This window comes from Eupeodes corollae, chromosome 1 (genome assembly GCF_945859685.1).
Source record: "Eupeodes corollae chromosome 1, idEupCoro1.1, whole genome shotgun sequence".
Taxonomy (NCBI): Eukaryota; Metazoa; Arthropoda; class Insecta; order Diptera; family Syrphidae; genus Eupeodes; species Eupeodes corollae.
Genome location: NC_079147.1, coordinates 32,576,630 through 32,598,046, shown reverse-complemented (window position 1 = coordinate 32,598,046; position 21,417 = coordinate 32,576,630). Strand labels below are relative to the sequence as shown.

Here is a 21,417-nt window from a genome sequence, read left to right as displayed (position 1 = left end):
TTCAATAAGGATTGCGGCAACACTGCACTGTCAAAAAATTAAAATATTTTATAGGAAGTAAAAAGAGTAACCACTGGTGTATTCTCTCTCACTTTCAGGTTTTTAAATATTTATCTGCCTCCCTCTACTTCACTGATTTGAGTGATTTCATCTCTTTAACTATGCTTGCGCTCTTGTATTTTTGGATGTGGACAAATTTAAAATTAATTCAAAAGTTTGACGAAATAAACGGAATACTAAAATTAAGTAGAAAAAAAACGTTTCTCCGTATTTCCTCTGAACCTTCAGAAGATGACACCAACGTGAAGTTGGCTACAAGCAGTCGATATCTATAGCTAAATGAAAGAAACAATTCAAATTCTTCATGAACAAATTTTGTTAGCTGTTACTTACAATTTCAATAATAATAACAAACAATATCAATTTCTTGCAATTTCAAAAACTATTTTGAAGGACAATTTCAGTCAAAATGAATTGTTGACATGGTGAAGTTTCAAAACGGTTCCTATAAAATATCTAAATAAAATTACTAAATCGGACTTCCTGTGATAAAATTCCTGTTTTATTTAATAATACAAGCTTTTTCTTACATTTGTTAAAAAATGACAACCACTTTATTGTTGTGACAGTTTTGTTTCTATCAATTTGTCTCTCACCTCTGTAAATAGATGAAATTCGTTTATTTTGATTGTCAAAATCAACTTAACCGATTCTACACCATGATCACAAATTTTTACTGTATTACGGTCAGAAGATGATCCATATGGATCTTTTCGATAATAAAACGCAGCTATTATTACTTGAAGAGGTGATCCCAATTACTCAACAGGATCTTATGATCCTGCTGCAATCGGTTCAAGACCCTTAAGATGTAATTTATGAAATTCTCGAGGAGCTAAAGCTACAAACCGACTTATATCGTTTGTTAAACTTGAATAAATTAGCGTATTGTGTCACTTCCTATAATCTGGATCCTCTTTTTATACTTTTTACTTACTTAGATCCTCGGACCTGTTAAGTCAGTTGAGAACCCCTTAAGAGGCATAGGGCTTCTACTACACCTATGTGCCATTGTGTACGGTTTCCGGGGGTGTGTTTCAGCTCCCTTCAACTCTTGCCTAGAGACGCTGATTCCGCCTCGAATGTCCTGCGTCATGTGTTTCTCGGTCGTCCCGCTCTTCTTCCTTCTTGTGTGAGCGGATTCCACTGCATTGCTTGGCCTGCAAAGCAGTCGTTACCTTTTCGAAGCGTACATATGTCCAACCCATTGCCACTTACGTCTTCGTATTATAGATTCTATAGGTTCCTGACCTGGCCTTCTATGAAGGACCTCATTTGAAAGGTGTTCTCAGGTGTGTTCTAGTATGACTTTTGCTACTATTTCGAACGCAAATTCCTCTCCAGTTTTTGAACTTTGGTAGATCTCCTTATTTTGTTAGCATTACCTGTTTCCTCTATTTATGGAAATTTAAAAATTCAATGACATAACACATTTAAAAATATATAACAGTGTGAATCCACCAATAGCATGTTTTATAAATTAATATAAACTGATCAAAAGCTTTTTCTGAACATCTTGGTATGGTTTTAGTAAAATTGTTCATAAGTTTTGAATGCATAGAAGCCCTACCTTAACCATTCAAAAAAATTAATCGAAAAAAAATTAAAATTTAAACAAAAATCTACAATTTTCTTTTAAAAGTTGGATGTACACGAATTTACAACTCGAACCTCTTTTAAAGAGTTTTTATATTATTCCTACTTCGTCCTTTCACTTTAAAAATAAAACATATACCTATAATCTCAATTGTCTCGAATGAATGTAAAATAAATAAATTATTTTAGAAAAATTACCTTTCTTTCCTCCATAACATCCCTGTTTGAATTGCATTATTTTTGTAGAGATATTTTCTTATTGGAGAGTGGATAAATTCTACTTGCCAAAATGCCGCCATTTAAAATTTTGTTTGGGCCTTTGACATTGGATATTGGAATTGGAAAATTGTTGCAAAAGTGCGAAGCGAAAGCGCAAAAACCACAATCCTTGTTTTTCTTCACCAATAATCTCCCAAAAAAATACTAACAACAACCGAAAACTTAAAACAATCCAATCTAAACAAAACCTAATTCAACAATTCAATAATTTAAAACATTTGTGGATAGAAATTTATTGTTTTATTCTGGCTAACAATTCGGTAAGTAGAGTGAGTGAACTGCATTTTCTAAGCGAAAAACAAAAAAAGAAAAAAACACTGGAAGCGAGCGGAGCGCTTCAGCTTTACGTTTTCCTTTAGTGCTGCTGCTGAAGTGCTGATGCTACACTTCTTTCTTATGCAAAAGTGAGAAAACAATAAATAAGATTGGATTAGAGCGAGTGCGAGTGCGAAAGAGCGCACGACACACGAATCCAAAAGAATATTTCTTGTTTATTTTTTCAATGTCAATAACACTGCCGCAAAAAGCCAAGAGAATTATTTATTTATTTACAATGAAGAATAATTTCAATAGTTTTTCCAATAATAATAATAACAATTCGAGTCGTAATGTATGTAAATATATAAATATTGTTTTTCATAAAGTAGCGCATTTGTTGCAATTCATTTTCTGTTTTAATTTCCTGCCATCATCGGAATCGGAACTCCATGAAATGTTGTGTGCGTTTTTGGGGAAAAATCTATAAAATGTTTCGTAGAATTTTGTACCTTCGTGTTCATATTCATATTCATACATCCTTCAAGAAATCAAATAATTCCTGTGAATCAAAATGTTAACGTGATTGGTTTGTATTCAAATGAAATGAAAAAAATGCAGGGGTTGGAGTTAAAAAAAATAAGAAAATAACAAAAATATTGTGGGAGTTCGTTCGTCTTCGTTGCTTGATGCTTATTAAATTTTCCTTTTCCAGGAATTTGTGTTCTCTGGCCATGGCCAATTGTCCTAGGAAATGTGTTGTCTCTTGTCTGTTTTGTTGGGTTTTGGTTTGTTGCTCACGTGTTGTATGGGTCTGGCTGTGGATTCAAGAGTGAGCCTTAACCTTAGAATCCAAAAAAAATGTCAATAATGAGATGAGATGTGATTATGTTGATATAAATAAAAATGAGTGTTTTCTGTAATTGGAGACTATAAATAACCTACGATTTCAGATAAATGTACAAATTGGTCTTCTGGTGGCCAATATCCATCTGTGTCTATATTTCAATAGTTTCCAAAAGGTTAAAGGATGTTGTTTCTGCCTTTGACTTGAATGGAGTTAGTAATTTATGTTTGCAAACTACAGCGAAGCATGTAAAGCCTGGTTCATGAGGTGACAGTGATTTTATATTTTTAAATAGTTGGGTACTTTTCTGTAACTTGTTTATAAAATAAAAAGACTAACAAATACGTTTGCTCTTCAACGTAAAATATATTTGTCTGATAACTTTTTGAAATTAGAGGGTTGCCTTGTATACTCTTGTACAGAAGTTTGCAATATTAAGTTGCATTTTAATATTGAAAAATACATATTTTTTAAGAAAAATGTTTATTTAATTGTAAGGCTGAAGATATTTCATTTACAATTACTTGATATCAGCCAATTGGCCAAATGCTGTAGGAGCATACCCTTTTTATAAAATTTACCATACAAGAATTGTATATTTGCGGCTGTATAGCAATCAAGAATTTCATCTTTATGGTCTTGAATCGATTGTGAAGCATTAGCGTAGACCTTATTTTAAAAGAGTCTTAAACTTTTAAATCACAAGATCTCGTCCGTCAATTATGATCACCTCTTTGAGAAATAATTACGATCAAGAAGCTTTTCTTGCAAATTTGATTGTTTCGTTGCTTTTGTGGCACGCAGAGCCGTCTTTTTGAAAATTGACTTAGTCCACATCAATAACTTCCCATTTTCGAGTTAAAAAATCATTATTAATAACTTGGTAGCGCAACCCAAACCCATTTCATTAAAACGGTCCAAACACATCGGGCTATTTAGTTGCATTTCAAGAAACCATGTTGAATTGAAATATTTTTAATGCTGTTTTGATTAAAAAAATCTATGTTTTTGATAACAATTTTCTTCAACTTTGTGGATTGGGTAATAGCTGAGAAATAATTACACAAATTAAGTTACAGAATTGTCAATTATTTTGTTTCCAAAAGAATCACAAGTATTTAGCTACCAATGACAGTTTTGTAGACTGGTTGAGGACGTTGAACTAGCTATAAATTGTATCAACATTCAATAAGTTCATAGGTGATCTTTATAATAAGCCGGCTAGGTGCATGTAGAATGCCTCATTACTAAGATCGACGGGTAACCAAAAAACCTGCAATATTCTAAGGTAACTGTACTGTATCGGTGCAAACATCACTAACTTGTCCTTAGAGCTCAACATTTTTTACTCGGACTATCGCCGGCCGAGAGGTTGCTTCACTTCACGAATTAAGAGCGATTTCAAATTGCAAACTGTGACTTATAGTTTTACAACATTTTTGTAGCAAATTTCAACAGTTAGAATGCTTTTGTTGAAGCATTTATTGTTTCATTTACTTACTTACGTACTTAAGGTGACGTTACAGTCCAGGGCGGACCTGGGCCTCAACCAACATGCGTCTCCAGCCAGGTCGGTCCCTAGCTAGCTATCTCCAGTTTGGTTGAGGTCTGCACCCATTTGGTGCGCCACCGGAGACGTGGCCTTCCTCTATTCTATGTCTATTCGCTCTACATGACCTAGCCATATAAGCCGTTGGACTTTAATTCTTTTAACTTGGTCAGTGTCGCTGTACAGTTCGTCGTTACATCTTTTCCTCCATTTATCATCTATGCATACGGACTGATGAATTTTTCTTTCGAAGCACCCTAAGACGCTCTCATATTTCTTTGACAGGGTTCAGCCCTTAGCGGCCTAAATGAGAACCGGGATGATGAGTGTCTTATAGATGGTGATTTTAGATGCTCAAGAGAGGACTTTACTACTCAATTGCCTTCTAAGTTCAAAGAAGCGGCGATTTGCAAGAGTTGTCCTTCGTTTGATTTCAGCGCTGGTGTTGTTGGTGTTTATAGCGATAGGTCTTGGTAGACAAAGTCCTCAACTACTTCAAAGTTATAGCTGTCCATGGTGACTATTTGTCCAAGACGTTGTTGTTCAATGTCCTTTTTTGATGGCAGAATATACTTGGTCTTGCACTCATTGACCACTAAACCCATCTTCTTCGCTTCCGTCGCAGTGCTGAAAAACGCTCCACTAACATCACGCTTTGATCCTCCAATTATGTCAATATCATCTGAGCTTCCGAGTAATTGGAGGGACCTTTGGAAGATTGTGCCTCTAGTTGGCGGTTGAGTTTTGCACATTTCTTTCCAGAAAGATGTTGAAGAAGTTGCATGACAGTGCATCGCCTTTTCTAAAACCTTTTTTACATTAAATGCATCGACAAAATCTTTTCCGACTTTGATAAAGCAGCGTGCATTCTTCATCGTCATTCTACACAAACGGATAAGTTTGACCGGGATTCCAAAACTAGACATTGCTCTGTACATCTCTTCCCTATAGATGCTGTCATGCACGTCTTTAAAATCGATAAGGAGGTGGTGGGTATCGATTTGAAGTTCCTGGGTTTTTTCCAAGATCTGCCGTAGTGTGAATATTTGGTCGATAGTGGACTTTCCTGGGTTGAAGCCACACTGATTTCTTAAACACTGTTATGTTGAATTAGCCAGTTCCATTCAGGCGTAATACTCGTACTTCTATTATAATATAATTTCGACGTACTGTCAAGTATAGAGATTGTTTTTTTAACCGCACACCGGGAATGTGGAATGCTTTACCCAACTCTGTTTTTCCCCTTTCGTATTTAATATTCAAAACCTTAAGAAAAATTGTAAAAGTGAGTGAGAATGGAATTACATACTAGACATTGTCTTACTCGCGCTGGCAATTTGTATCGATTATTAATAAATTCATGAATATAAAAACCAAACTTTTGCTTTAACCTGCCCTCGTCAGATCTTCAAGTTGATTTTCTCAACAAAAATGTTAAGAGGTTGTATGATAACTTTGTTCAGGTACGATCAGAAGTCGTAGAAGCGGCAAATCAACATTGGTTAACGTTGTATATCTGTTCCCTTATGATAAAGCGCGATCTTTCATATAAGGTTTGGGTACGATATCGACTATTAAAACTAAGTAGCACTTACTGCTGGTGGTGACCGAAATAAGAAATGCCAAAAGGAGTAGTTTTTCAAGGAGGTTAAAAATTATGGACAAGTTATGCAAAAGTAAATTGTGCCTCAGCTCTGAAATAGATAAAAGTAAGCTCTAGCTCGAAAACGCAAGAATTACCTAGGAGAATTCTTCTTTAACGATCTAAACGATCTAAATCATATCAGTATAATCAGCCTCTCACGTTTCGTAAGGGACTCTAACTGGTTCCATTGAGCTTTAGGAGGAAGCCTCAAGATTCATGTGGTATCACAATGGGCCATTAAACTGGCCTAAGTGTGTCCGTTTCCATCTTGGACAGCCACTATAACCTAACCTAACCTAACCTAAGCTGAACGAAAGATTTGTTAGTTCTTCTGTTAAAACCTCAAGTGCTTCAAATTCCCAATACCATGAAGTTGCTGGGCCTGCGTCAATAGAACTAATTGTCATCTTTGGTTTCGGTTTTTCCTCCGTCGACTCTACCGATGTTGTTGAAACAATTCTCTCAATTAAATCAAAAGCCGTTGGCGTTGGCGTCATTCAAAAACAATTAAATTATTTTCTTAATGCGAACAATCAAATTACTCCTCTCCAATCTGGTTTCTGGAAGAAACATAGTTGTATCACTACCCTAACCAAAGTTATTGAAGACTTGAGGATGTCAATGGATAAAGATCATGTGTCATTTTCAGTTCTCTTAGATTTTTTAAAAGCTTTCGATTAAGTAAACTTATTAATGAATTTAATTTGTCTTCTGCGGCATCAAACTTAATTTTGTCATACCTTACATATCACAAGCTGTGGAAATAAATGGGAAGCTATCAAATTTTCCTTCCGAATTTAAATGGTGTTCCGCAAGGCTCCATTCTTGGTCCATTTTTATTTTCAATGTACATTAATTCAATTCCAAACTCAATGAAATTTTGTTCCTTAGCTTTGTACGCAGATGATGTGCAGTTTTACTTAAATTGTCCTCTCGATTTAATTGAACACTACATTGAATGCTTAAATGAGGATCTTTAAAAGGATTCAGAATTGGTCCACAGCAAATAGATTTCAACTAAATCCTTTAAAGACTAAATGTATAATTTTTCCCGAAAACCCCTTGATCTGTCCTACTTTCTAAACCATATCCCGATAGAATTCGTTGAGACGGCTACAAATTTAGGAATAATATTTAACCGTTTTATAACATGGGACAACCGCATTAACACCATAGTTGTTAAGACTTGTGTTGCCCTGCGTCCATTGTTTGCGGCGCAGCATTATACTCCCATTAAAACGCGTCTTTTACTTGCCAAAACCTTAGACCTTGTAGTTACTAAAGTAAACGAAAACTTACAGTCGCATTCAACAATACTGCCCGCTGTATTTTTGGACTTCGAAGATATGATCACATCTCAAAAATTTCAAATCATATTCTAAACGGGATCATGACGAAATCTAGAATGCCAAAAATCTCGAATGCCGAAATAAAAAAAAATTATTTAGAACGCAAAAGTCTCGAATCCATAAAAATCCAGAATTAACAAAAATCTCGAAAGACTATCTAGAAACAAATCTCGAAAAAAAAATTCGAGAATTTTTTTTGTATTTTTAACAGTTAAAACTCAATAAAACACAAACACATCAGTTTACCCAAAATTATATATCCTGAGCAAGAAAAATAGTTGCAAACAATAAGAAAATTAAAACAATAAACAAAAAAAGAAAACAAAAACAAATTAAATATGTATTTTAGACAACAAAAAAAAACAAATACTTAATACAAGTATTATAAATTTGTGTTAGCCGCAAGACTTCTTAGGAACCCAACATAACTTTTCTGTTCCTTTTCGTCGAGGACTTTCATGATACGTTTTTCTTTTTGTAAGTACTTTCGTCTAACTCTAGTCTCCTCTCCCATCTGAAGTTTTTCAACAAGACACCTAAGGCCGCAAATTCACGACACAAAATAACTGCGCAAACTGGGGTTTAGCAAGCAATATATAAAGAGCTAATTTTGAACTCATGTTCAACGAACGAAAACTTTTTTAAACTGAGAACTGTGCAGTTCACTTGTATCGTATTTTGCACAAACCGACTTGAGAAAAAATTCAGTTTGCGCAGTTATTTTGTGTCGTGAATTGGCGGCCTAACATGAGCAGATTCATTCGACAAAATTTCAATTAATTTGTACAGGCCAATGTGAGGCCTTCCAACTAAAACCTTAAGCCTTCTGTGAGGGAAAATACATTGGCTTCGATTTTTTGGTGCCAATATAGTTTCTATCAAACCAGTTTCCTATTAATTTACTGCTTTTGCAAAATTGATCACTCAATGAATTGAAGTAGTCACGAACTTCATCGGTAGGTACAAAAGCCAGGCATTTCAGTATTCGCATTTGCATACTGAAGTTCTCTTTCTTTTCGTACTTTTTGGCCAAGCCTACTTTTTGGATCTTTCGATAAAAGATTTGTCCTAAATGAAAATAGCATCCTTTTGATTGAGCTCGAGGAAAAAAAAATTGGGCTGATTTATAGCTGGCTTTTTCAAAGTCTGAAATAATAATGGATAAATTGAGTGTGATGTTATTTTCTGAAAAGCATTTAATAATCTCTGAAAACAAAATTTCATAAGCGGCCCTCGACTTTGAACTCATGATGCAAAAAACTACTGGGATAATTTTATCCTTTATCATGCAATGCAGGGAAAACAGTTGTCGCATGATAAATGGAACGACTTCAAAAGTGCTATCCATCAGCCAGACACTTGGAAGACCCGAGCAGTTGAAGTTGTTCGGCCATTCCCAAAATGATCAGCTTATTCCCGCCATCGTATCTTTTTCTGACAGAACAAATGTATTTCCATTGACGTACTTGTAATTTGGGTAGTAGTAAAATAATAATAAATAATGTTTAACTATGGCCCGCATTGTGGTTGTGGATTTTATTTTAATTACCGATAAGAATTGGCTCAATCGACATAAGTCGACTCAATTTGTAAATCAACAGCGCAGCAATACGTCTTATGTATGTAACCAATATTTACCTCAGTCTCTGTGGAATATTTATTTCACTTAAATCAGTGGGCTCTTTTTCCGTGTGGCTTCTCACTCGAGAAACTTTCCTCTTTTGGGCAACATCCGATGGCAAATAGACTCGGCAATTTACTGGTGTGTCTACTTTTGCTCTTAGCCCTATCTGAGAAGGTGGATCGGACGAAATTCTTCCTTTGTTTTTATGCAAATGCTCGGAGGGAATTTTAACAACAATGTGCTTGTAATTATTCTTGACAGTGATTACTCTGGCACGACAATAATGCGATTTGTTAAGCTCACACAACCAATAATATTTATTGTTAAAGCATTTGTTACAATGGTAAATAAATCCCTCGATTTCAATTATAATATTTCGAGATTTTTACTTTCTAGATTTCGTGGTAGACCCATTCTAAACATGTCATTTGAAAACATGCTCAATTTTCGGAAATTGTCCTTGCTTTCTGATATCCTACATTCACAGACACCTAGCTATCTCTTCGACGGAATACGACGAACCTCATCTGTCACGATAATTACAACTTATTAGCCCTCGTTACTCTTCTCTTACTTCTGAACGTCAATTTTATGTTAATAGCATTCGACTTTGGAATACCTAGCCAATATAAGGGAAATACGTGATGACTCAAATTTGTAAATATGTACACTGCGCGTCATCAGGTTAGCACACACTCTCGCGTAACTGATATATATTATTTTTTATTTATGGCCGATTCAATTTTAAAAGATAATGTATTGACCAATGAATATATACTTATAGTCCAGTCAAATTAGACGAAAAAAGGGGTTCAGCTCGGAAAAATTCCCACCTAGCTGAATTTTGGTACACATCTTCTTTATGTTGTTGTTAACAATGTGTAAAAAGTCGACCTCGATATCATGTACGCGTCAAAGGTTATTCGAGGTCAAAGGTCACGGAATTAGCCTTTTTTTTAATATCTCGTTTTTTATTGGTCGTACAAAAAAAAGTTGTGGACACAAATTGTAGAGGAGGTAATTATCTACAAAAATGGTCTTGTGACATTTTCACGTCAAGTTGATAGTTTTTCCGTTATAAGGCCAACAAAGTGTACACTTTTAATGAAATTTGAATTTTTCGCTAAAAACAAGTAGCCTTTGCGTTAATTTCTCGCTCCATACTGTTTGTACAGTAAAAAGCCTCAAACAAAAATTGTAGAGGACAAAATTATCTACAAAATGGTATACATATACAATATATATCCAATCGCACTTGCGCTATACATATTTTAATGTTTACCATACAAAATTACAATAATATATCATATTATAATAACGATAATAAGAATGCATTCGTTTCCACACCACCATTCAAATTCAAGCGAGCAAACAGAGTTCTTCCGCTTTTGAGTGTTAAAAGCTCTATTAAAGTGCATGATCATTCAGTTCCTATTGATCCTCTACTACTATTTCAAAGAATTAGTTTAAATTCAAAATTTCAAGATAATCTAAATGAATATTTAAAATATGAATTATCTCCATACCCTTTGGCTATATTTGACGATGTAGGTATGCGAAAAACGAATAAATCCACATTATTCAAATGTTTTAAACCAAGTCTTTACGAAATGGATACTTCAAACGCTACCTATATCATCTACGGTGGATTTCTTTTGCATCGTGTTATATGGCATCAAGATGATACTTTTCAATGTATATTTAATAAATATATTGCATATTTAAAAAAACATTTTGGATCCAATGTAATTCGATGGATATAACGATAATAGTAAAAATATAAAGGCGATGGAACAGTTTCGACGGTCTGAGGCATTTAGTGGGTCTTTTGAAGTTTTTTTTAATGAAACAATGAAAGTGCCTATAAGTCAAGAAAAGTTTCTTTCAAATCGATCGAATAAAAACAGATTTATTTCTACATTGATGCAAAAATTAGAAAATGTGAATATAGTTTCAAAACAAGCTCAAGACGATGCTGACGTACTTATTATAGAAACAGCAATTGAAGAAGCATACACTCGGAAAACTGTTATTGTTGGAGAGGACGTAGATCTCTTAGTTATACTAATAGCACGCACTCCGTCGCAAAAACAAATTTTTTTTTTAAAACCCGGTAAAGGAAAAGTTGACACAAAAATATACTCATCTACTAATAGCATGGATCACTACAATTTTGGTAGAGAACATATTTTATTTTTGCACGCTGTCACAGGATGTGATACGCCATCTACATTTTTTAATAAAGGAAAGGTAAAAGTTTTAAAACTATTAGAAAATCGTCCAGACCTTCAAAGTGCAGCAGCAGTGTTCAAAAAAACAAAATTGCTCCGTTCAAGACATTTTCAAACATGGAATTAAATTTATTTTAGCAATGTATGGTGCCCAAAAACAAGTGGTCTCCATCGATAATTACAGATATATAACATTTGCTAAACTAACTAGAAATAATAAGCCTGTGAAATTATCATCTCTACCACCAACAAATAGCGCCACCCAACAGCATCTGCTTCGAGTTTATTACCAGATACAAACTTGGTTGGGTAACAAATTAAACCCAGAAAACTGGGGGTGGATAATGAATAACAATGTTTTGGAACCTATAATGACATTGCTACCACCCGCACCTGATGAATTGGTGAATATAATTTTTTGTAACTGTATAAAAGGTTGTGGTACTAACTGCAGTTGCAAAATTGGTATCAAATGTTCGATTATTTGTGGACATTGTCGTGGACTGTCATGTTTCAATTCAAGTTCCGATAATGCTTTAGATAAAAATATAGACACACTTGACGTTTTGTCAGCGGATTTAACGGAAGAAGACAATACATATAATTTTGAAAAAAATGAAGAAGATCAAAATGACGAAGAAGAAGAAGAAGAAGAAATGCATGAAGACGAGAGCGATGTTGATGATTAATAATAATTTAAATGTAATATTTATTACTTTGTTTTGACGATAACTATGATACCTATAATAACTATTGTTGACTACATGGACTAGGCCTACCGGGGAAACCATGAAAAAAAACGCACCATGCTTCTTCCTCAATGGTGGTGTGGAAACGAATGCATTCTTATTATCTTTATTATAATATGATATATTATATATTATTGTAATTTTGTATGGTAAACATTAAAATATGTATAGCGCAAGTGCGATTGGATATATATTGTATATGTATACCATTTTGTATATAATTTTGTCCTCTACAATTTTCGTTTGAGGCTTTTTACTGTACAAACAGTATGGAGCGAGAAATTAACGCAAAGGCTACTTGTTTTTAGCGAAAAATTCAAATTTCATTAAAAGTGTACACTTTGTTGGCCTTATAACGGAAAAACTATCAACTTGACGTGAAAATGTCACAAGACCATTTTTGTAGATAATTACCTCCTCTACAATTTGTGTCCACAACTTTTTTTTGTACGACCAATAAAAAACGAGATATTAAAAAAAAGGCTAATTCCGTGACCTTTGACCTCGAATAACCTTTGACGCGTACATGATATCGAGGTCGACTTTTTACACATTGTTAACAACAACATAAAGAAGATGTGTACCAAAATTCAGCTAGGTGGGAATTTTTCCGAGCTGAAAACCTAATTTGACTGGACTATTATGTGTATTGGAAAAATTAGGTTTTCCTTCGGCTTTTTTTGGTCACTTTGATCGTTGCAATGAAACAAGATTGTTACATTAGCTTTTCCCGACGTTTCGGCAGGGGTTGCTGCCTTCCTCAAGGAAACTTTATTAAACATGAAATATAAAACACATAGTACAATATTGTGGACAACAAGAATAAGAAAAAACTTACAATTTAACAATTATATTTTAAAACAGTGTAAAAAAACACTTCTAATTAAGAAGTTTAGTCTATAACTACAAAAAACAAAGAGAAAACTCTTATGAGGAAACAAGTGAGCAATATACAGATCCCTTCCAATTTAATTAACAAAGTTTTTACGTTAAGTGACGAAAGATTCCACCATTCAAATACCATCAAAGTGACCAAAATTTTTAGCGACAACGGTTTCCCGCCAGCAATTATTCGTGGCTTAATTTTACAACAACAATGCAAACGCGCTAAACAACAAAGTGAGGATAACAACAAAGGATACTTTAAAAGCATTGTTTACGTTCGAAAACTGGCTGAGAGTTTTAAGCAAGTTGTCACCAAAAACATCCTAAATGTCCGATTGGCTTTCAAATCTACCCAGACAATTAGACACCTTTTCACCAAACTAAAGACCAAAATAGACAGAGATAAACGCACTGATGTCATTTATAAAATAAACTGCAAAGGTAAACCTGACGAAACGGAACCACCAAACAATTCTTGCGCCAAAGATTGTCCAACCACAAATCTGACATCAAAAACAATAACCTAGCGAAAACCGCATTGGCGGCCCATTCAATAGACAAAAGTCATTCTCCGGATTTCGTTGGTGTTAAAGTTCTTCAAACGGAAAAACATACTTCTAAGCGATATACGCTAGAAATGCTCCATATCCTGAACAACAAAAATCATATGAATCGCAAGCAAGACACACAGAGTATATCATCTGTATATTGCTCACTTGTTTCCTCATAAGAGTTTTCTCTTTGTTTTTTGTAGTTATAGACTGAACTTCTTAATTAGAAGTGTTTTTTTACACTGTTTTAAAATGAAATTGTTAAATTGTAAGTTTTTTCTTATTCTTGTTGTCCACAATATTGTACTATGTGTTTTATATTTCATGTTTAATAAAGTTTCCTTGAGGAAGGCAGCAACCCCTGCCGAAACGTCGGGAAAAGCTAATGTGACAACCTTGTTTCATTGCAACGATCAAAGTGACCAAAAAAAGCCGAAGGAAAACCTAATTTTTTCAATACACATAAGATTCAATTTTTAGTTAAATAAAACAAACATTTTTGTTTTTCCATTTTTTAATATTGTTTTAATTTTTTTTTTAGAAAATAACACAAAAAATAACAATTAAATTTGAGTCATCAGGTTAGCACATATCACTTTTTTCATTTTTTTTAAAAGCTTTTAAGCTTTGAACTTATTTCTTAACTTCTACATTTAGTAAGTAAAACATTGTTTAATAAATTTAATAGTGTGTAGATCCTCTCTTGTTGACAATGACCTCATATACTCGATTGGGAAGCGACTCGTACAATTTTTCAATATAATCCAAGGAAATGGATGACCAACAGGTTTGTTGAAATATTGTTTCCCAGACTCATAAACTTTACGAGCAAGCAACCCCCACACGTTTTCTATTATATTAATGTCAGTTGAGTAAGGCGGCCACTGAATTAAACTTACATTTTGTCCCTCATTCCATGTCTTAACGACCCGGGATGTGTGGATCGGAGCGTTGTCGTGTTGAAAATGCCACTGTAAGTTTTCAAACAAATTTTTGAAATGGGGAAAAGCATTTTAAAGTACGTTTTTGTAAGTACTTCCATTCATATTTGCTGTCAAAAACTGTAAGTCGCACGTACCATAATAGGAGATGGTTCCCCACACCATCACACCCCCATCCGACTGTGAAGGCGATCCAACTGGTGTTCCTCTTTGCGAAGATCGTGAAAGTAGAAATTGTATCCGTCTAGACCTTCCAAATTAAATTTCTTTTCTTCAGAAAAGACAACGTAGCGCCAATCGTGCAAAATCCAATCGCATTGCCTTTCGAGCCACGTTAAGTGCTTGAACACCTACATTTGCTCTGATCTTTTCTGCCGAGTTGTGAGAGTTGGATGCTTCTCTCAAAATTGCTCTCTTATAAGTCTTAGAAATCACTCTATTATTACCGTCTTTATTATTTATGACTTTTCAATCTCTGCCGATTTGTTTCGATATTGCACTTATTGATAGCTTTGAATCCTTGTAGGCTTCAATTTTAGCTTTCTCTTACACAGATAACGATTTTCCCCTACCAATATTAATTTTATACACCACTTGAGTAGCAACAAAAATGCGGTTAGCCTACGCGTTAAACGCTTGAAGATAAACTAAAAACAATTTGCATGTGCTAACCTGATGACACAAAAATAAAGGTCACTTTTCTATAAAAAAATAACATAAATAGTAAAAACCGTATAACGGGACCGTTCCATTGCATGTTCTCTTTGCCAGTGAGAGAGTAAACAGAGATAAGAAAAATAGGATACACAATGTGAACTGCATGTTGAAAAGAACGATGACCAGATCAGTTCTATTAAGCTTATGGGGGATGTGCTAACCTGAAGACGAGCAGTGAATGTATAAATCATGCATACAATTGTTGGTCCCCTCAAATTCCTGCAGCACAGGAACGGTTGTATGTTACTGGGCTCTGATTTTTTAGCTCCAATTTTTATTCCTAACAACATAAATATATTGTGTCATTATTCGAAGAACATATTCATCGTCAGGAATAATAAAATTAAGTCAATACAAAATTATTATAAGTAGTTAAAAAAACTGAAAACTTATTTTGTTTTCGACACAAAAATTCTCAGCAGGACGTTATGTTTTGAAAATTTTCCAAAAGTCCAAATAAACAGAGGAAAGCTTTGCAAAGTAAATATCTGTTTGTTGTTTTCTTCTTTTTTTTTTTGTCCAAAGACTGAAACATGTTTGATGATCACCTACAGTTTCAGTTCTCTTTGATTTCACATATACGAAAATATGTACGCACAAAGATATTCTTGAAACTTTAAATTTCCGAAACTATTAGTTGCAAGGGAAATTCCGTAGTGTGCGGCTCGGATCGAATCGAATCGCATCGCATCGTTTCTCCCAAAAAAAAAATCGGTTCCCTCGAAAACTGTGTTATTCTTGTTCTGTTTTGTATAAAACAAAAAATGTATTTTTAGAATGAAATATTTTCTATTTTGTTGCTTTTTAACATATAAAAGGCAAATACGGATATAAAACACCGTGAATCCATCGGAATGTGACGTTTTTCTGTCGTGTTCGTCGCTAATAAATCGTTCTCTTTTTATGCAAAAAAAAAATAAAAGATCAAAGAAATATAAAATAATATACAACAAAAAAAAATGTCACGTAAAAAACACTCGTTTAGGAGTCAAAATTCATCTTCCTCATTGGAAACGAATCCGCGCAAACGAGTGCGACGATGTTGCCGCAAGTTTGTTGCTTTCATGTGCACCCAAGTTGGAGTCGGCGCATTGATTGTTGTCTATGCCATATGTGGTGCTTTCAGTTTTACCGCCATCGAAACGCAATACGTTGACGAGTCGAGTGCTATTGTCAGAAATCTAAGAAACAACTACTCCGAGGAACTTTGGGTGAAAACCGAAACATTGAATTTATTCAATCGGACCCTCTGGGAATCGGACATAGATAAGATTCTTAAGCGATATCAGCACAATATTACACAGATGATAAAGAAGGGCTACGATGGCAGAACTCCTCAGCAGATTTGGTCCTTTCCGGCGGCGTTGATGTTCTGCCTGTCGGTATTCACAATGATCGGCTATGGCAACATGGTGCCGCGGACACCTTGGGGAAAGGGATTTACTGTTATATATGCAACCTTTGGCATACCTTTGTATATTTTATACTTCCTCAACATGGGCAAGGTACTGGCAAAGTCGTTTAAATTTCTCTATCGTGGCCTGCACGAGTGCACCCAAGATAGCGAAGAACTAGAATCGGGGGTGCGGAAGAAAATAATAGTCCCCTCGACGGCGTGCTTGTGGGTGATTATGTTCTACATTTTGACGGGGACTGTGATGTTTGCCAATTGGGAACATTGGTTCTACTTGGACTCCTTCTACTTTTGCATGACATCTCTTTGCAAAATCGGTTTCGGGGACTTTGTTCCGGGTGCGAGCATCCATCCTGGCCACGTCCAAACGATCAACGATTTAGAGCGAGATCAGCAGACGAAATTGGCCATCAATTTCATATACATGCTAATCGGTATGGGGCTAGTTGCTATGTGTTATAATCTTATGCGGGAAGAGGTGCGCGTTAAGATGCAGGAAATCAAAGAGGATATGACTTTGTGTCTGGACGATATGCGATCACGGTCTGCACTCTGTTGTGGCCGTGATAATTATGATGAAGAGAGTTATTATTAGTTTTGATCCTCGAAATGAATGACCTTATTGTTATTGTGTAAATGTGCTACAATATATTTAAAAAACTATTTTATAAAACAATATAAATATGATATCTAGTGTTTTGTGTTTAATTTATATTTTTCTTTTACAAAAACCAAAAACAAAACAACAAAAAAAGGTAAAAATTGAAAACTTTTGGAGACTCGGAAAACGTGATACAAACTTTAAGGTGATGCTTGGTGGCAGCGCTGATCGGTTATGCACGCCAAGCACGTCGGCTGGACCATTTCGAATATTTGCTGTTTCTGGATTTCAAAATCGCACCAATGATATTGTTTATTGTCCACCAATTATACGACAATCAACTCAAAATGTCGAAGATTCAACAGCGATTGTATATTTTGGTGGTGATGTTCAGGTATGTAGTATTTAAATTTTCTCATTTTTTTGTTGTCAATGTTTTAAACCTTATTAAGTTAGTTTTAAAGACTTACAACATATTAGCTTACAGTTTTATTAATATAATAAAATGAAATTGCAACAACTTTGATAGTACTTAAGCTATTGGCGGCATATTTGTTGGAAAACCGTGGATTTAGCTCCTATTAGTCCATATTTTGTATGCCAATGGTTTTAACTGTGTGAATACCACATTCGAAATTGTTTGAAAAATTGAAAACTGTATGAAAGACGCATCTTGTTTTATTTTTTGATTTTCTGTGCTGACTTTTTTATCGTAATAGCCAGCCCTTCTTAAAAACTCGTCTTTATGTTAAGTATGTGACAAATTTCATAAAGTGTTGTGGCTGCTCCTGAAAGATAAAAATGTGGTTAGAAAAACTATATGTATTTATATATTCCATTCCTCGTCCTTCATATGATACTCTGTTTTTGTGTGGGTTTATGCTCCTAAGTCCATCGTTAGCTCGTCTTAGTGTTGATGGATCCTAACCTGTAGATAAATACTTAACGCTATAGAAGGTAAAGAAGAGGGAAATATATGATACTTACGAGTAGCTTCGGCGTCGGGGATTCCTGTCGCTCCAAGGTTGGAGTTATGGGCGTTCAGGTTTCTTCCTCTTCCTTCCTTTTTTAGTGTTGATGTTCCTAATGTTTTGCTCCGCACTCATGCTGGTTTTTGTCCTTTTTTTTTTGTTTATTTTAATTAAAATAATTACCCGGAGGCATTTGTGCACGAAACAATGAAATAAACAAAATTGCGATCTGACGTCTGTCATTGCTGGTTGACAAGTTAGCGTGGGTCCAAACCCAAACTATGTCTAATGCTAACTGATAGAGGAAGTAATTCGCTCTATCTTAACACACAACCGACGTCGGTAAATGAAATCGTGTGGCTATAAAAAAGTTTCGGCCCTACGTCGAAGGCATGGAATTCACCGTCATAATCGATCATTCGGGCCTTATATGGCTAATTTCCATGAAAGACTTAAGTGGCCGGCTGGCGCGGTGGAGCCAGGAAAAACTTTATGTTGATTTTATAGGTCCGTATTCCAGATCCAAAAATGGTAACACCTGTGTTTTTTGTCCTTGATCATATGTCGAAATTGGTATTTCTTAAAGCCCTACAAGCCGCGAAAACGGATAGCATCATAAAATATAGCAAGTCCTTCATTCAGATGGAAAGCAACTCGTTTCCAAGGAATTCCAGAACTTCTTAAGACCCTTCGGTGCACAGCACGTCAAAACAGCCAACTATGCGCCCCAATCCAATGCGTGAGAACGAATCAATAGGATTTTACTGGCAGCAATAAGGTCATACCTAAAAGAAGACCAACGTGACTGGAATGCCCACCTACATGAAATAGCAGCGGCATTGCGTATCCCAGTCCACACTTCTATAGGCGTTTCACCTTATTTTGCGTAATTCGGAGTCAATATGTTGACCCATGCCAGCGGTTACTACTTGGCACGATGAAAGAGTGCCCAAAAGCCAGAGGATCCGATCTGGAGCCTGAGGCTGACAGCGCGCAGGACACTGCTGATTGGCTTATACGAATATATATATATACAAACTACACGACGTTACTAGGATTTATTGCCCTAAGTCGCCGACGTCGCCAGTGCGAAGAGCGGTTCCTCTGCATAAACATCTATGATGCTTGCTTCTTTTTTTCCAAAACTGCTTTTTTTAATACTATTTGGGCTGCACGGAAATCACTTAGTATAAAGCGACTTTCGCTCCAAAGAGGAAAGACACTGACTTTCTTGAATGATTTTAAACGAAAAAAAGCTCCACCATTAGAAACCATCAGTTCCTCAAGTTCTCTCAGAGATTCGATTTTAATCTGTCCAAACGTCCCTTTATTCTTGGGACCAAGAAAAAGTTACAGGCTGGAAAATACTATGGCTGAAGGATTATTACGATTTTTTCTTACCGAAATTCTTCAAAAGGTCAATTGACCATTGTTATGTTACGATATTGTACAAGGCTTTTGAGCAACTGAATATTTTCAACATTTCCTTTCTACCAATCGGCATTATCCTTTTTATGAAAAAGAGCTAAAATGTGTGCTTTCCCGAATGAGTTCGTTACCAACTTGGTTCATATCTTTTGTGTGTATGATAATAAAATAAAAGACACTGTATCTGCAGCAATGAAGGTCATTCTCTACTTTTCGCCATTCTACGTGTTCGTAAAAAAAAAAGTCAGCTAAGAGCGCCAATTTAAATTTGCTACGGGACCTGAGAAAGGTAAATCTCATTATCTAAAAATGTTCTCTTCCTCGATTTCGAAGTCCTCAAAAAATCCTAGAAAAACATCCTCGCACGCTTTATAACCTACTCTGCATTGATGACAGGCAAAAGTTCACCTCTTGCCTTGAATATGGTGGAAATTATCTGGTTTTTGTTTATATCGCAAAAATAACTCTTGTTGTCGAGGTTATTTTCAAGCAAATTATAGGTGCAACACCTGTTAAGACTTTTGTGACTGTGTTGAGATATTATGCCTCTATAATTACTAGTCTCTTTTGGGTCACCTTTCTTGGGGGTTACTTACTTAGGTCCTCAGACCTGTTGGGAACCCCTTAAGGGACATAGGGCCTCTACTACGCCTACGTGCCATCGTGAACGGTTTCCAGAGATGTGTTTCAGCTCCATCCAACTCTTGCCTAGTGACGATGATTCCTCCTCGACTGTCCTGCGCCAAGTGCTTTTTGGTCGTCCAGCTCTTCTTCCTCCTTGTGTAAGCGGATTCCACTGCAATTCAGTCGTTACCTTTTCGAAGCGTATGTCCAATCCATTGCCACTTACGTCTTCGTGTTCTAGATTCTATACGTTCCTGACCTTTCCTTCTATGGAGGACCTCATTTAAAATGCGGCTTGGCCAGAAAATCCTTACTATGTTACGAACACGTCTATTTACGAAGGTTTGCAGCTTTCTTGTTATGGCTGAAGTAACCTTCCAAGTGCTGCATCCATAAAGAAGCACAGATTCGACATTTGTGCGAAACTGTCGTAGCTTTGTTCTTAAGCTGATAGAGTTATTCCTCCAAATTTTTGACAGTCTTGTTCGGTTCCGTCTTCGATGGAAACGATGCTTCCAAGGTATTGAAAGCTATCCACTTTTTCCACGGGCTGATCATTTTTGTTTTGCCGGAATTAATTTTCAGCCCCACAACTTCTGCTTCTCTCTGTAAACTTGTTGTAATTTGATGGAGATCCATGATCCTTTGAGAGAGCAAACATCGCGTAATCCAAATGCTTTAAATAGGATGTCACAGTCCATTTGATCCCTCCGCTACCTGACAGAGCTGAGCGCAGTACATCGCTTATCACCAACAAAAACAATATTGGCGACAGAATACAGCCCTGTCTGACTCCGCTTCGGATTTCAAAATAATCTGACAACATACCGTCGTGCAGAACGTGGCACTTGGATCCAAGTGTTTTCTGGAATGCCTCTCCTCCGCAAAGCTAACCAGATATACTCCCTGTTAACGCTATCAAAGACCTTCTCGAAGTCGATAAACAGCAGGTGTAGTGGTGACCGATATTCAACGCACTGTTCAATAATGATCCGCAGGGTGTTAATATGATCAATATAGGAGGATCCAGCGCGGAATCCTGCTTGTTCGGCATCGAGTGTGGCCTCAAGGTGTTCTCTGATGCGTTCCAGTATAACTTTT

General features: G+C 35.7%; 2 protein-coding genes across 4 annotated transcripts in view; both read left to right on the top strand.

Annotated features, from left to right (window-relative positions):
- The first annotated feature begins 1,917 nt into the window (after positions 1–1,917).
- LOC129938386 (mitochondrial protein C2orf69 homolog) overlaps positions 1,918–21,417 on the top strand; it is a 32,112-nt gene continuing 12,612 nt past the window's right edge. The window contains exons 1-2 of one of the 3 annotated variants that reach the window (XM_056045914.1): positions 1,918–2,195; positions 17,448–17,687. In XM_056045914.1, the coding sequence (XP_055901889.1) occupies positions 17,502–17,687 (186 nt within the window). In that variant the 5' untranslated portion in view covers positions 1,918–2,195; positions 17,448–17,501. Of the gene's footprint in view, positions 2,196–2,404; positions 2,546–2,755; positions 2,780–17,447; positions 17,688–21,417 lie in introns of those variants that run through there. The other 2 variants (XM_056045913.1, XM_056045915.1) reach the window with 2 other exon arrangements.
- On the top strand, positions 15,093–17,441 carry LOC129938387 (two pore potassium channel protein sup-9). The gene has a single exon (XM_056045916.1). The coding sequence runs from the start codon at positions 16,238–16,240 to the stop codon at positions 17,285–17,287; it is 1,050 nt and encodes a 349-aa protein (XP_055901891.1). The 5' UTR covers positions 15,093–16,237; the 3' UTR covers positions 17,288–17,441.